This window comes from Lepidothrix coronata, unplaced genomic scaffold, assembly GCF_001604755.1.
Source record: "Lepidothrix coronata isolate B3197 unplaced genomic scaffold, Lepidothrix_coronata-1.0 Scaffold139, whole genome shotgun sequence".
NCBI classification, from domain to species: Eukaryota; Metazoa; Chordata; class Aves; order Passeriformes; family Pipridae; genus Lepidothrix; species Lepidothrix coronata.
In genome coordinates, this window is record NW_016690319.1 from 2,129,278 (window position 1) to 2,142,649 (window position 13,372).

A 13,372-nucleotide genomic window follows, 5' to 3' on the forward strand; every position below is an offset into this window, starting at 1 on the left:
TCAGCCCTACAAATGGCAGACCCATGCCAAGAGCAACAGGAAGGAGCACTCTGGTGAGCTCAGAGAGGTGTGCATCTAGGGCAATACAGCCTGCATGCTTTAAACTTCAGAAGGGTGGATTTATTTTATAAAAGTTAAATGACAAGTAAATCTTTAAAAAATGCACTCTCTATAGAAGAACTTTTTTGCTGACTTTCCATATGGAACTATTAATCGCAAGAAAGATTATGCTGATTATATGAAAATCATTTTATAAAAGTGACTTTGTTGCAGAAAGCTTTTGATGCTTGGCATCTTAAATCTTGTTTCTATTCTGACTGACCCTAACCCAAACAGTAATACATTTCCCTTGTTCTCTTCTTCTCTTCCTTTGTTTTTAGAAAAGTTTGTACAGTTTAGGACAATTTTTTATTTGTGCTCTTGGATACATCAAAGATTATCAAAGTCCCTTTTTACTTTTTCTGCTGTTAAATCTGTGTTCAAAAGGAGTGCATTTATATAATGAAGATGCTTAGTGTTGCTGTGCTTATTCAATTTTTTTCCCCTGCAAGAGTCTGTTCAATGAGACAGTGCGAGTAGTTATTCAGCTCCATAATTACCACGAATATAATGAATAATTACTCATATTGCACACTGATTGATTTTCAGTAATATAAAGGTCAACTCATGTGGATGCTATTACATCCTTTTAAATTGTTATCACTTTTGGCTACTGATGCATTGGTGCATTTTGCCAGAGAAACTCAGCATACTTTGCATACCAGACTTTTCTGTAGGTCAAGCAAAAGTAATCACAGTTTATTATTTCCTGCTAATGCAGATGCCAAATATTGTCCTTCAATAAAATAAATTATAACTTTTGAAAACCTACTAAAATTAGATGTAAGCAAGCGTTTTAAGAATTGGATGAAGTTTTATTTCTTGGTGTGAATTTAAATTGTATTCTTTAATAGTGAGCATCATATGGCCAGTCATTTATTATTATGCACTTCTTGTGATAATCCATCAAGTATCTCGAGAATTGTTCATGTGCATGCTACAAATCTGTACTTAAAACCAGAGATGGTCCACCCTGTCTTAGAAAGGTGTCCTCAGTGCTGGGTGTAGATAAAATGAAGTGCACTCTGTAAGAAATTAAAGGATGCTAATTAATGTAAAGGTTATTGCATGAACATTGTCTCACTCAGAACTATAGATATTTTTCATTTAGGTTGTTTTAGAGTATTTTTATCATATGGCTAAAGAGTGTAGCCCTGATCTTGCTTTTACTGTTTGAGCAGACAAATCTATTGCTCATAAAGTCTGACAAACTGAGATGGGAATGATTTACTCCCTCCTGAGCTTCATGAACATCATCATAAATGGCATCATATTTTTTAATATATATATAACCTTTTCGGTATGCAGTACAACTTCTTCCACTTCAGGTAGTGCTACTGCTGTTTTATTAAAACAGAACTCCAGGGGAATATTTAAGGAAGACAGAAGTTTCATCTCAGGCAGGCATGCAGGATTCCATCCTTGTAAGAAATGAAAGGACTTGAAAGGAACTTTCCAAAACCGTGGGATTGAGAGCCCTGGGATCCCAGCTCTGCTTCCAGTGTTGGCCAAGCAAAAGGGGGTTGGTTTTGTTTATTTTCCTATTGGCTCTGGGAATCTTTCATCTCTCCCTACACAGTCACCAGGCTCCAGTGGGAGGAATGAGAAACAGGAGGTGAGGCTTTGAACCCAAAAAGGCTGAAGAAGGCAATTCTTGAGCGCACATTGTAACCCCTTGCATGCTAATAAGCAACACCGGTGAATCATTTCTTCCTCTGATATGTTTCTGAAGAAGGTTGCAACTGAATTCAGTGAAGTCTGGAAGTGCGTGCGATGTGTTTGAGGGATCCGCCCTTGCAGAGCTGCAGTGCCTCTATGTGCCTCTCTGAATCTCACAGTGAAGGTTGAGCAAATCACACACATGGATACCAGCACCACAGTGGCTGCTTGGGTTTAGACCTCACAGAGGAACATTCAGTCCAAAAGAGAGATAGTAAGTTATTTTAAGACTACCTCATACTGGAAAATGGGTGTTCAATATCCAGAAATTATTTATATTGCCTTCAACCACTTGCCTCCAATCACTCAACTAAAATCCATCTTAATTCCCTCTTCCCAAGCTTTATAAACAGTCTTTTTCAGTCCTAAAACTTATTCAATGAACAGCCAGACATAGCTTTTCATGTCCTTTTTCTTCTCTCTGATAATTTTTCTCCCCATTTTGAATAGATAACCTCATTTTATTCTAAGACACTGTATAAAGGGGGGGGTTATCTGTTTTATTCTGATTTACAGTATTTAGAAGGGTTTGGCATTCAGCAGTGGAAAAACAGATGAGTTTATTATTGTTTTCCTCCAAAACTGATTGAATATAAATTCCTTATCATTACCTTTCAAAAGCTTGTGTATAGTACTCTTACAGTTTTCAGAAGGTGGCTAGTCCAATTTTTCCCTATTTCCCGTAATTCTCATTTTTCCGACCTACACTTTTATTCAACAAAAATCAGGTACACTCTTCTAAATTCCAAAATCAAAGAAAATAGATCCATAGAGGACACTTACTGTTCAAAAAAACCCCATAAATTACTCCTCTACCCTTCAACTGTCTGAGGATAACTCTGCCTGTACAACCACACACTCCCTTGAGCCCCTGCATGGGATTGTTTAGGTGTTTTCATTAGGGGATAAATAGAATTAGACTGCACTGTTTAGAGGAAACATTTAAGTGACATCAAAGGTAAAAATATGACCATAATAAAGAAAATGCAGTTCCCTTGGAATAGTATTATCACTTGGTTTCTCTCTATGCTTATAATAGGAGTGACCCTGCATAACCTTAAAATGTAGGTATGGTAAACACAACATCCAGAAGGTTACATATCAGCATTTCCCACATTATCAGCAATTTGAGGCAACACCTGGATGAGGAAAGCAATGTGTCATTCCAGTTGTACTCTACTATCTTGGGGTAAGAACTCCATTAGCTGCCACTTTCAGTCCACAGTTTCCAGCATATTAAGGCTCTCATTAATACAGCTTCTTTTGAAATTCTGAAAACTGTGATTCTTTTTATTAATTAATTGAATTTATTATTTCAATATTAAAATTAATTAATAAAATATAACATAATTATCAATTCATAAATTGATTATTTAAACATTAAAAACGCCTCTGTCTTAGGCAGGCATTTTGAAGTGCTCTGGTATGTTTGGCTAATCAGTGATATTTTTGTCAGTGGTAAGCTACAAGCCTTATCTTTCTCAATGTCACAGGTTTAATATGTGCCCATAGTGAAAAAATGCTACATTTCAGGTCTAAGCATTTTCTAAAAGTAGCCTTCCAACTGCAAACAGATGTACTCCCATCTACATTTATAGACCAGGTAGTCTGAGATGGCAGTGGAGTGTTGAACAGGTTATGAAAGACATGAACTACGTCCATTCATCTCAGTGGCTCTCTGAATCCTGCCAAATTCCCAATGTCCTTGCTTCAGTGCTTCAAAAGTAGCTGAGGCAGGAACATGTGGCAATGTGTCTGTCCTCTCAGCTGATGGCAAAACAGTTACATGTTAAAATGCAGGCTCAAATTGATGACCTTCCCTTAAGCATGTTACAAACTCAGACTGACCTGTCTATAAATAATTCAGAGGGTATAATTTAATCTGTGTAATGGGTTCAGTGTGTTTCCCCCACATTCAGTGAGACCACATATATCTTATTACCGAGTGTATTTAGATACCACTAAATAAAGTCTTCAAATTTTTCATCAAGGAAAAGCACCTTTGTTCAGGTAAAAGAATTAAGCAAAAACTTTATTCCAACACTGTACTGAAAAGTAAGCATAGAGTACTTAAAATTAAGCAGATGCTGAAGTTTGCCTTAGTCATGGGACATCCTGCTAGGAAGCATTTCCTGATTCACTTCTAACTGGAGTATAAGAGTGCCTGGAGTTAACCTGACTGTGGACTTTATAAGCACTGACCTGCAGTTCACAGGATGCTCCTCCACACCAGCTCCCTTTATGGACATTTGTGACATGCAGTTCGTGTGTAAGGTAGTTTACCACTTTTGTGTATTTGTAACCTTCGTTGTTCAAAATAGCTTCCCTTTGTAGACAAACATTTCATTTTATCACTCGATAATAATTATTATTTAAATAAATATCTTGATTTTGCAGGAGACTTCCTTCACACCAAATGCTAAATGTGCTTGGCCTCCTAATGAGGAGGAAAAAATAGATTGTCTGGCCAGAGCATTTCGATTAATTCAGATCATTGTGCCAGAAATATTTTGAATTCTCATGAAAGTCCCAGAAGTGAAGCACTTAGGCTGTAAGACAAGAAGCAAAACCACAACTGTAGGGGAAAAAAGGAAAGAACCTATAAATATGTAGGATATGGAGTGGCAAACTATGAAATTATCCTATTAATTAGCAATACCTTTAGACATAGTTTAAAAACTGATGAACTTGCTTTTTGGGGGGTCCTTGGTATAGAACTAACTGCTGATGAATGACAGTGCATCCAAAAGTGCTTTCCCAAATTTATGTGGAAAAGTACTTATGAGAAGAAGTATTTCTTGTTGAATGCAGTGTTTTAATACCAGAAATCTATTACCTTTTCTTTCCATTATTTTGTCAAAGCTTCTTGATTTAATCCAAAGGGACAGAATTTTTCAGTGTGCTAGAGAATGATTTTTTTTTAATAGAAATAAACCAGATACTGTGTAATTTCACTTGTATTCTCTCTTCTGCTTACTGCTAAGTGGCCTGATCTCAATCCCACTGAGATCTCTGATACTGAAGAAAATCAGAACAGGAGCATCCCTGTCATCAGTTTCCATTACTCTCCAGATGCAGGTTTATCGGTGTGGTAGAGCAGGGATAGGTGCGTAAGGACTCCCAGTTATTAGCACTGTCCAATTCTAATGAAGATCATGGCTTTCCTAAGTCAGGGTGTGCTTTGCCTGCTGTTGTCTCCTGCCTAATCAGCCCCTCTGTTGGCAGGGTTATTGCTGATGAGTAGACCCCTAAAAATTTACATCTTGATTTTAGGTTCTGTGAACTCATCATTGAAACCATCTGGTTTGACTTGTCATTTGGGTAGAAGTGATGGATAAATTAGTCCTTGATAACCTCCAAGAGGTGTTTTTTTCTTATTGTCCCTCCTTATCCAGTAACCCCATTATTCATTCTGAAGTGAACTTTCTTAGCTAAGCTTCTTTTAAAATAAAAAGGCCTGTGTCTTCAACTTGAAGCAGAAGGACATCATTCTAGGCTAAAAGAAGTGCTCTCCTCTTTGCTTTGTTATGTATAGGATCACCTGGGAGACAGTATAAAATGGATGCAGAAAGCCTCAAAATCAACTACCGAAAAACCCTAAAAAGTTGTTCTATTGGTACAACTGTAACTCAAAATTTGGAAATAAAAGCATTTTATTTGAGCAGCCTTTCTCAAAAATGTTTCACTTCATCTTTTTCAGGAGTCATTGATGTGATGCCTCCACCCTTTTTTTCCAGCTTAAGGTTTGGGTCAAATGATAAATAGATGAAGACAGCAGAAGAATCTGTCTTCTGACTCCCTTCAAAGCATGAAGGAGCGGTGGACCTGAATTATGAATGTTGTCCAGATCAGGGGGTGGAACAGGTTTTTCTGGCCCCATACAAAAATAATGTGATTGATGAGACCAAGGCAAGGGGAAGCTCAGGAAATATGTCCCATTCTCATCTTGGACAAACCAGTTCCTAGTGCTGGCCAGAGATGCAACTATTTTATCTATAAACTATTTTATCTTAGCCAGTTTTTGACTGAAAGTAGCAGCACACTCTCATTTCAACCAGGAAAGCAAAATGTTAGTTCTTATGATTTTTTAATTGATTGATAACTGTGTAATCTTTGACTTGAACACTGTTGTACTTAGACACACTGTCCTTTCTAGGTAACATTTCGGACAAGAATCTACCACTGTAACATTAACAGCCAAGGCGTCATCTGCCTGGACATTTTAAAAGACAACTGGAGTCCAGCGTTAACCATTTCTAAAGTTCTCCTCTCCATCTGCTCCCTCCTCACAGACTGCAACCCGGGTAAGACAAATTAACTTTCATATTCATGTTTATTCACAGTTCATATTTGATCAGCTCCTAGGATGTGGTCAGTGCTCTGGTTTACTGAACCTACTGAAAAAAGACAAAAATGTAGCTTTTAAGTCCCATTCATATAAATAAGACCATGTGTGCCATTCATGTAAACAGTAAAGAAAGCAAGCAAAATTCCGGGAGCTCAAGTGCATTTTTAGTACTGGAGAATAAAAATCTTTTGATTCAGAAAGTTTAATCAGTAGAAAATACCTTAGTATGCACTAATTTGAATATTGCTACCAGGATATTACTACCAAGAAATATTAATGAGTTAATAAATATTGAAAAGGAAGTTTTCCTTTAAATATGCTGATAATGTGGTCTCTGGAAAGAATATTAATAGTACTGACAATGATAGATGCCTAACACAGACTCTACAAATAATGAAAATTAGTTTAAATGAGGTTTATTCAATATCTTGGGCAGTCAGTATGAGTATTCAAAGCAAGCTGTCATTCTTATTAACTAGCGCAGCACTTAACCTCTCCCCTCAGCTCTTTTGTTTGTTTTTTGCCATCGACCACTAGATCTGTAATTTCCACTTTCTCTTACCCTATTTACCAATGGATAATTCTGACTGTAGCCTTGGAAAATCGTAGTATGTAGAAATTATTAAAGAAACATTGAAGGAAAATTAAGTGATCTGTTTATATGTCATGAGGGTTGTTTCTAGTTTATTTTTATTGTACACTTCAATATTCTTTCTAATTTGCCCAAAGGGCTAAAAATTGCTTTGAAAAAGGCAGCATATGAGATTCTGGTGTAATCAGGGGCTGAATCAAAAGCTGTAATAGAATATTGAAATATTTCAAGACTTAAAGTAAGGTGAGAATGTGCAGAAATACATTTGACTGTTTTTATTTTCATGTGCATTTCTAACTGTATATAAGCTTAAAACCTATGGTGCTCCTTCTAGCTAAGAGCTGGAGTGATAGTGTTGCCATTTTAGGCATATTTATTTCAGGAGTATTGAATGCTCGTTTGCTTACATCTCTGAAAGATTGGTTTCTGGTAGTGTCTACCCCAAAATATGCAGAGGTGCCTCTGTAGGTAGTCAGGCAGATTCATGACAGAAGTGTAAAGAAAAGCAAATTAATATTTGCTCATGTGTCTTAGAGACAGGTGAATAGCTAGAGCCACTGCAAAGCTGGTGGGATTGAGAAACTGGCAATAAGTGTGTACTCTGTGGTGATCACCTCTCTTAGGAGGGATACAGTCATCTCAAAAGTTGGATGTTTTCCAGCAGTGATTGGAAATTTAGAAATTTGCTATTTCTGCCCTCTCAATCTTTTTCTTAAATCCTCACCAAAGCTGTTAAACAACAGTTTTAGCAGACCGAATGTGTAAGAGGAATACTGAAAACACTTAACTATACTATAGTATCATGTACAAGAAGTTAACATACTAAAAATGGTAAGTTCTTCCATTTAGCTTCTTTCAGTTACCAGCCATAAGCATTGTCCTGACCATGGTAAATAAAAGAATTTTATGATCTTTAATTTTCAAATCTTCTCTTTAATTATGAAGTAGTTTTGGATTTTGTCACTGCTTCATGTTAAAATTTTCCTTTGGTTTTTTGAGGAATGAATGCAATTTCTTAAGTTCTGTGGTGCACTCTCACAAGGCACTGATGGCAGGTATATGCGAACTGTTGAGTCATTTTTGCCTTCCTTGGAGATCTCCTCTTTCATGATAGATACTTTTTTTATTAAAAAAGTGAACTTTGAATGTTAGTGATTTACAACAGAAAGCTTGCAAAAACCTACAGGTCCTTACTTTTCATCCTATTGCCTAATTTGTTACAGTTGTACTACCTGTCTCATCATTTTTTATGATATTTTATCATTTAAAAATGATTGGTTATGTGCCATTAAATGAGTGGATGGATGGATGGATAGATAGGTAGATAGACAGATAGATAGATAGATAGGTAGATAGGTAGATCACTGATAGATAGATCACTAAAATATATCATGTATATGATATATATACATGATATATATACATATGTAGGTACAGAAACATGCATATATGTATTTTCCTCTCTGTCAGCTGGGAGTAATTTTCTAATGCCTCTGTCCTTTCTAAAGGCAGAAACACAACAGGGGTCTCTATTTGATAAGCAACTTTGAACTCTTTTTTCACCATTCATCAGCCAGAAGCAGATCAGGTCAAATGGAAAGGCAACACTGAATCTCCCACAAACATAAACACTTAGGATGGGCAAGTGTTCCACCCCTGGCCTCTCTGAAGGGAAGAATCAAGTATCAGTTACCCCCTGCTCTTACATTTATGCAAATCTTCATTAGAACAACAAATAGGAGTAAGAATGGCAGCTAATTAACCCTCAGTCGTACACAGTGATTAAACGGAGCTGGAGCACAGCTGCAGCTTCATTGGCAAGAGCTGCTATTCTTCTCCAGCAGGCTGAGCAAATGAAAAGAGGTATTTGCTCCTGCCTCTCCTGTCATTCACACAGTAATCTACAAAAGCCACAGAGAGAGTCTCTTTCCTCCCTGGTTATACATCACTGCCCTTTGTTCCCTATCACTCCAGGCAGGAGCGAGTTTGTCCTTTTCAAACAACTAATACAATCTTTTACTCATAAGCTGTCTCAGACCCTTCAGTCCTGATTATTATTAATTGTCTCTATTTTGCTTGGCAGTATCATCCAGTAAACTCTGTTAATGAAATGTCTGAATTTTGTAGCAGCTGGCTGACTTTTTCATGGGGGGAAGGGGTGCCGTAGGGTTTGTGTATGAGTGAACATGTGTGCATTATCTGGGAGTGTGAGAGAGCTAAATGGAATGATATCAGAGAGATGGGAGAGATGGTGGGATACACTAGCAGCCTGTCTGGGGATTAGTATTTTTCTTTAAGGTGGTACTCGAGGGCACAACACACATCCCTTTCTACAAAGCAGGGCTCCAGTCCTGTAAATGTTTTGGCATGTGCATGAGCAACCCTATGAAACCTGATAGATACATTCATCTACATGAAATGGAGTATGTGAGTGAATGCTCACAGGCTCTGTGCTTGAGCACAGGTGTGGACACTCCCCACTTTGAAAATGTATTAAGTTACAAAAACCTGTCTTTCTTGGAGTAAAAATCAACTGCACTTTAAGTATGCAAAGGGAACCTGGGGAGTGTAAATTCCTGCACTGCCTTAATCCAAAAGAGCTTTCAAGTGCAGATGGCCTCTGAGGTTTTGTATTTTACTGAGCTTGAAGTGCTAAACAAATTAATTATTTTTTATAGTTAGAGAGCTGGTGATGCTGATTTGGGTTAGAATGCTTATTGTTCTCCATTGGTCATTGCCATCCCAGCCCTACCAAAGGTTCTCCTGCTGCAGGAAAAATGTCATTTGCAAATCCTTCAGAGGAATAAATTGAAACATTACAACACTATTCTTTGCGTGGCTTCCTTCTTCACGTGTTCAAGATCTGAACTTGGCTGGCCTGATTATCCCCGATGTCAGAACAGTCTAACATCAAATCATGTCTGCTAAGCCTTGATTAGGAAATCAGAACGAAGCCGGCTACATCGCCCTCACATCAGCCTCCTCCCTTCTGGTTTCATCCTCTGGCTCTGGCTCCTTACCATTTTTCCCACATGCAAGTTCCACGATCATCAGTTGATGTTCTGGAACCAATGCTTTGGTGCTGCTCCTGGCTGTCTCTCCTGTGTAACAGCCGTGCCTGTCTGTGAGCTCCTGCAATGGGGATGTGACAGAGGATATGAGGGGCAGACTGAGAAGGGGACAGCCACAATATTGCTTCCCCACAAATGTTAGGCTGAACACTTGGCTGGCAGCTGTAGCCAAAGTAACTGCTGGGGGGTTCTACAGGGCCTCACTTGCTTTGCTCTTTAGAAACCTCTGCCTGATTCCTAACCTGAACTGACTCACAGAATTTTATACCAGCTTGTTTTTAAGCAACTTTTATCCTGTAGCTTAAGTGACCATTTTCTTGGTTTTCATTCCTGGTTATACTAATGAAGAACCATCCTCTTTCCTCTTTGTCTTTATTTGCTGCACACTGACCAGACCTGTGTCTATTAGCCTCCTTCCGTAAGAGAAGCTCTCTGTTCCCCTGCTCATCCTCACTGCAGTCATCCTTCCTGAATGTGCCTGACTCGTAGAGTTCACCGGGGCGTGAGGCACAGCTAGACAGACTAACCCGCTCATCATCACCGTCATCCGGGTGGAAATATTTACTGCTCCCTGTTGGATCTCCCTATCTCACTTCAGCCCCACTGAAAGTTATTTCTGTTTTAGCCCCATCATTCTCCCTGTTTTTCTGTTTTTTGATGAAATGGTGGAGAAAGGAAAAGGAAAAAAGGAAAAGGAAAGGGGAAAAAGGAAAAGGAAAAAAAGGAAGAATAGACTTTTGCTAGAAAAGGATATTAATCTCTGACAAAGGAAATGCACAAACAACTGCCTGCAGTACCCGCTTCACCGGGGTCGGCACTAGTCAAGTTGGTTGCTCTGACTCTGCTCTCAGATACTTCAGTGACATATTGTATTAGCAGTGTAAAGCTGCTTGTCTCTCGTTGCCTTTTAAACCTACCGGAAACTGTGAGTTTGCTGTGAACACAGTTTGAGACTGAAGTGTGCATATCTTCACAGTAACTGTACTTATAAGGGTAAATGAGTTGGACAAGTGACACTACATTACCTTGGTGTGAGCCCCATCAATTTTTATAGTAGTTGCAGTTTTTCAGCACCTCTGAAAAGTAGACTATTTATGTTAAGAAAGTCTGCAACATACATTGTGGTTTTCAAATAAAATGTACCTCGGTTAGAAGTATGTGTGCTGTTTTTCAAAGTACTGCCATGAATCATGAATTTATTAGATGTTTTCATACTTTGTTAACCCACATGAAGTAATGTGGCTGTGCATTTTAATGACTTACATTTATCTAAGCATAGATAAGCAAAGTCAAACAAGATCCTAAGATTATGGGAATCTTTACATGTCTCACTAAGGGACATGAGACCTGCTTTTAAGCTTTCTCTATATGAGTCATCCTTATGTTTTGCCTTTATCTTACCCAGAAACTTCTTTGGTTTTATCACAGAGTAGGTATAACTGGCAATTTTGGATAACATACTGTTGTTTTTCTGTTGCAATTACGAGTTATCCATGTGGTTTGGCATGTTTAGGTTTGCCTAAATTTTCTGCCAAAAAATATTAACACCCTTACATACACCTGCATGAAGGGTATTTAGGAAACTTTAGGAAACTTTAGAGATGGCATTCAGTTATTATGGGTTTTTTTCTTTCCTTTTTTTTCCTTTTTTCTTTTTTTTTCCCTTTCCTTTTTTCTTTTTTTCCCCCTCCCTTATCATTTTCCTAAAGGTGTGTAAGGTTCAGTACTCTTGCTGCTGCAGATATAAAATCCCAGTTCTGTCATCCTTTGCAGAAAAGGATTCAGTAGTGTAATTTAATGCATATCTTTGATCCTCAATGGGATCTAAAATAGCACTTTAGAGGGTGACTTTTCAACATAAGCATAAAAGCCCTAAAAGCCTGATAAGTATTTGCCCTGCTACAAAGCTGCTGGAATTGCTGCTGTTTCCAGAACCTTTGCAAAACAGGAGTAGGTGGGGAGATTTAAGTCAGAAAATATGCAAGTGAAAGAACTGAATTAGCAGTTTCTCAGCCCATTTCCCTTTCAGCCAGCAGTATACATTTTTGGAGGAAAGTTGGTATCCTGCTGCAATGCCTACTGCCCTGTCCACTGGCAGGTTTGCCTTCAGCAGTCTTCCCCAAAGCTGGCTGTTGGAATTGCTCCAGGCAAGGTCCCTACTTGCAAGTGCAACATGGGTAGATCTGATGTCTAGAAAGTTTTGAGCACCTCCACATTTTGAATCTGTGTTGGTATTTGAGAAATTTAAATTCATCCAAATGCTTTTTTGTAACAATTCTGTAACCTCTACCAATTTGCATATTGACAGGAATACCTGGAATACATACAGTACTATATCCATGGAATTGTCTTCTGCACACCCCAGCCAAAGGGCAGTAGGTTCACTTGAACCCTCTCAGGGAAATGCATCTCCCACTGGAAGTTGGAGTGAGGCTGCCAGACTTTGACTTGATGCCCATTGACACACTCCATTCTCCTGACACTGCTTTGGGCTCATCATCTCTGGCACTGGGGCACTAAGACCCAGTATTGCCACAGCCACTTACAAAGCGAGTGTGCGTTGACACATCAGGTTCCACAGGAATCGCCCTGCTTTTCAGCCGGTCAGCCTCAGCCACATTAGTGCATTTTAATACACTAATAGATGTCCACTGTACCAGTAAAAAAAGATCTATTTTCAGTATTTCTGAGATATTTAAAAACTCTAGCCTGTCCAAAAAAAAAAGTTTAAAAATAAATCTAAGGCAGCTTAATAAAGGAAAATGTAACATGGCTGTAATAATAAAATCTGTTCCGTGCTGGAGCATTTGGCTGCGAGTGGGAATTCAGCTGACTTGTGGTCACAGCTCTGCTGTTTGGCTTCTATGTTCAAACTTTGCAATAGCTACCCAACCCCCAGTAATGAAGAACAGGTCCATACCCCTCACCACACAGAAGCCTGGGTGTATCTTTTTTTCTCTCAGTTATTCTATGTATGTCTGTCTAACAGGAAGCATGTACAATGTTCCTCCTCATCTGGTGCTTCTCCATAGCAGAGGCTGCTTTCTGTCAGTGCCAGTGCACATCAGATGTTCCTTCTGCAATTTTTTAGACTTCCCAATTATCATTCCTTCTATTCCCCTCACCCCCAGTTGTGAAGTGAATTTAGAAACTCTGGATGACAGCAAGTTCAAGGGATGAGCCACTTCTCATTTTCCTCATTCTTGTAGGTTTTTTCCTTAAAGCCATAATCTTCACATTTTGCTACTATCAGAAACTGCCTCAGAATCCAATCTGATTTTTTCTTTCTCATTTAGCATTTTAATAGCTTTATTCAGTCTGTCAAAAAGCACTCTTAGTCCTTCCTGCGTCCAAGTATATTCTGTTGTGGTTTCTAAAGAAATTTTGTTTCCTTTTTGAATATTTTTGTCAAGAAATACTGAAGACAGTAAAATATAAATACTCATTAAAATACTCATTAAAATTAGAAATACTCATCCTGTAATAATTCATATTTGAGTAGATGTGTCAAATGTTATGAATATTCTAGAAAATGACTGAAAT

General features: G+C 38.3%; 1 protein-coding gene across 1 annotated transcript in view; it reads left to right on the forward strand.

Moving 5' to 3' along the window:
• The window catches only part of LOC108503469 (ubiquitin-conjugating enzyme E2 E2), a 198,408-nt gene that overhangs the window by 169,039 nt on the left and 15,997 nt on the right, over window positions 1-13,372 (forward strand). The window contains exon 4 of the mRNA XM_017827416.1: window positions 5,975-6,122. Within this exon, the coding sequence (XP_017682905.1) occupies window positions 5,975-6,122 (148 nt within the window). The remainder of the gene's footprint in view (window positions 1-5,974; window positions 6,123-13,372) is intronic.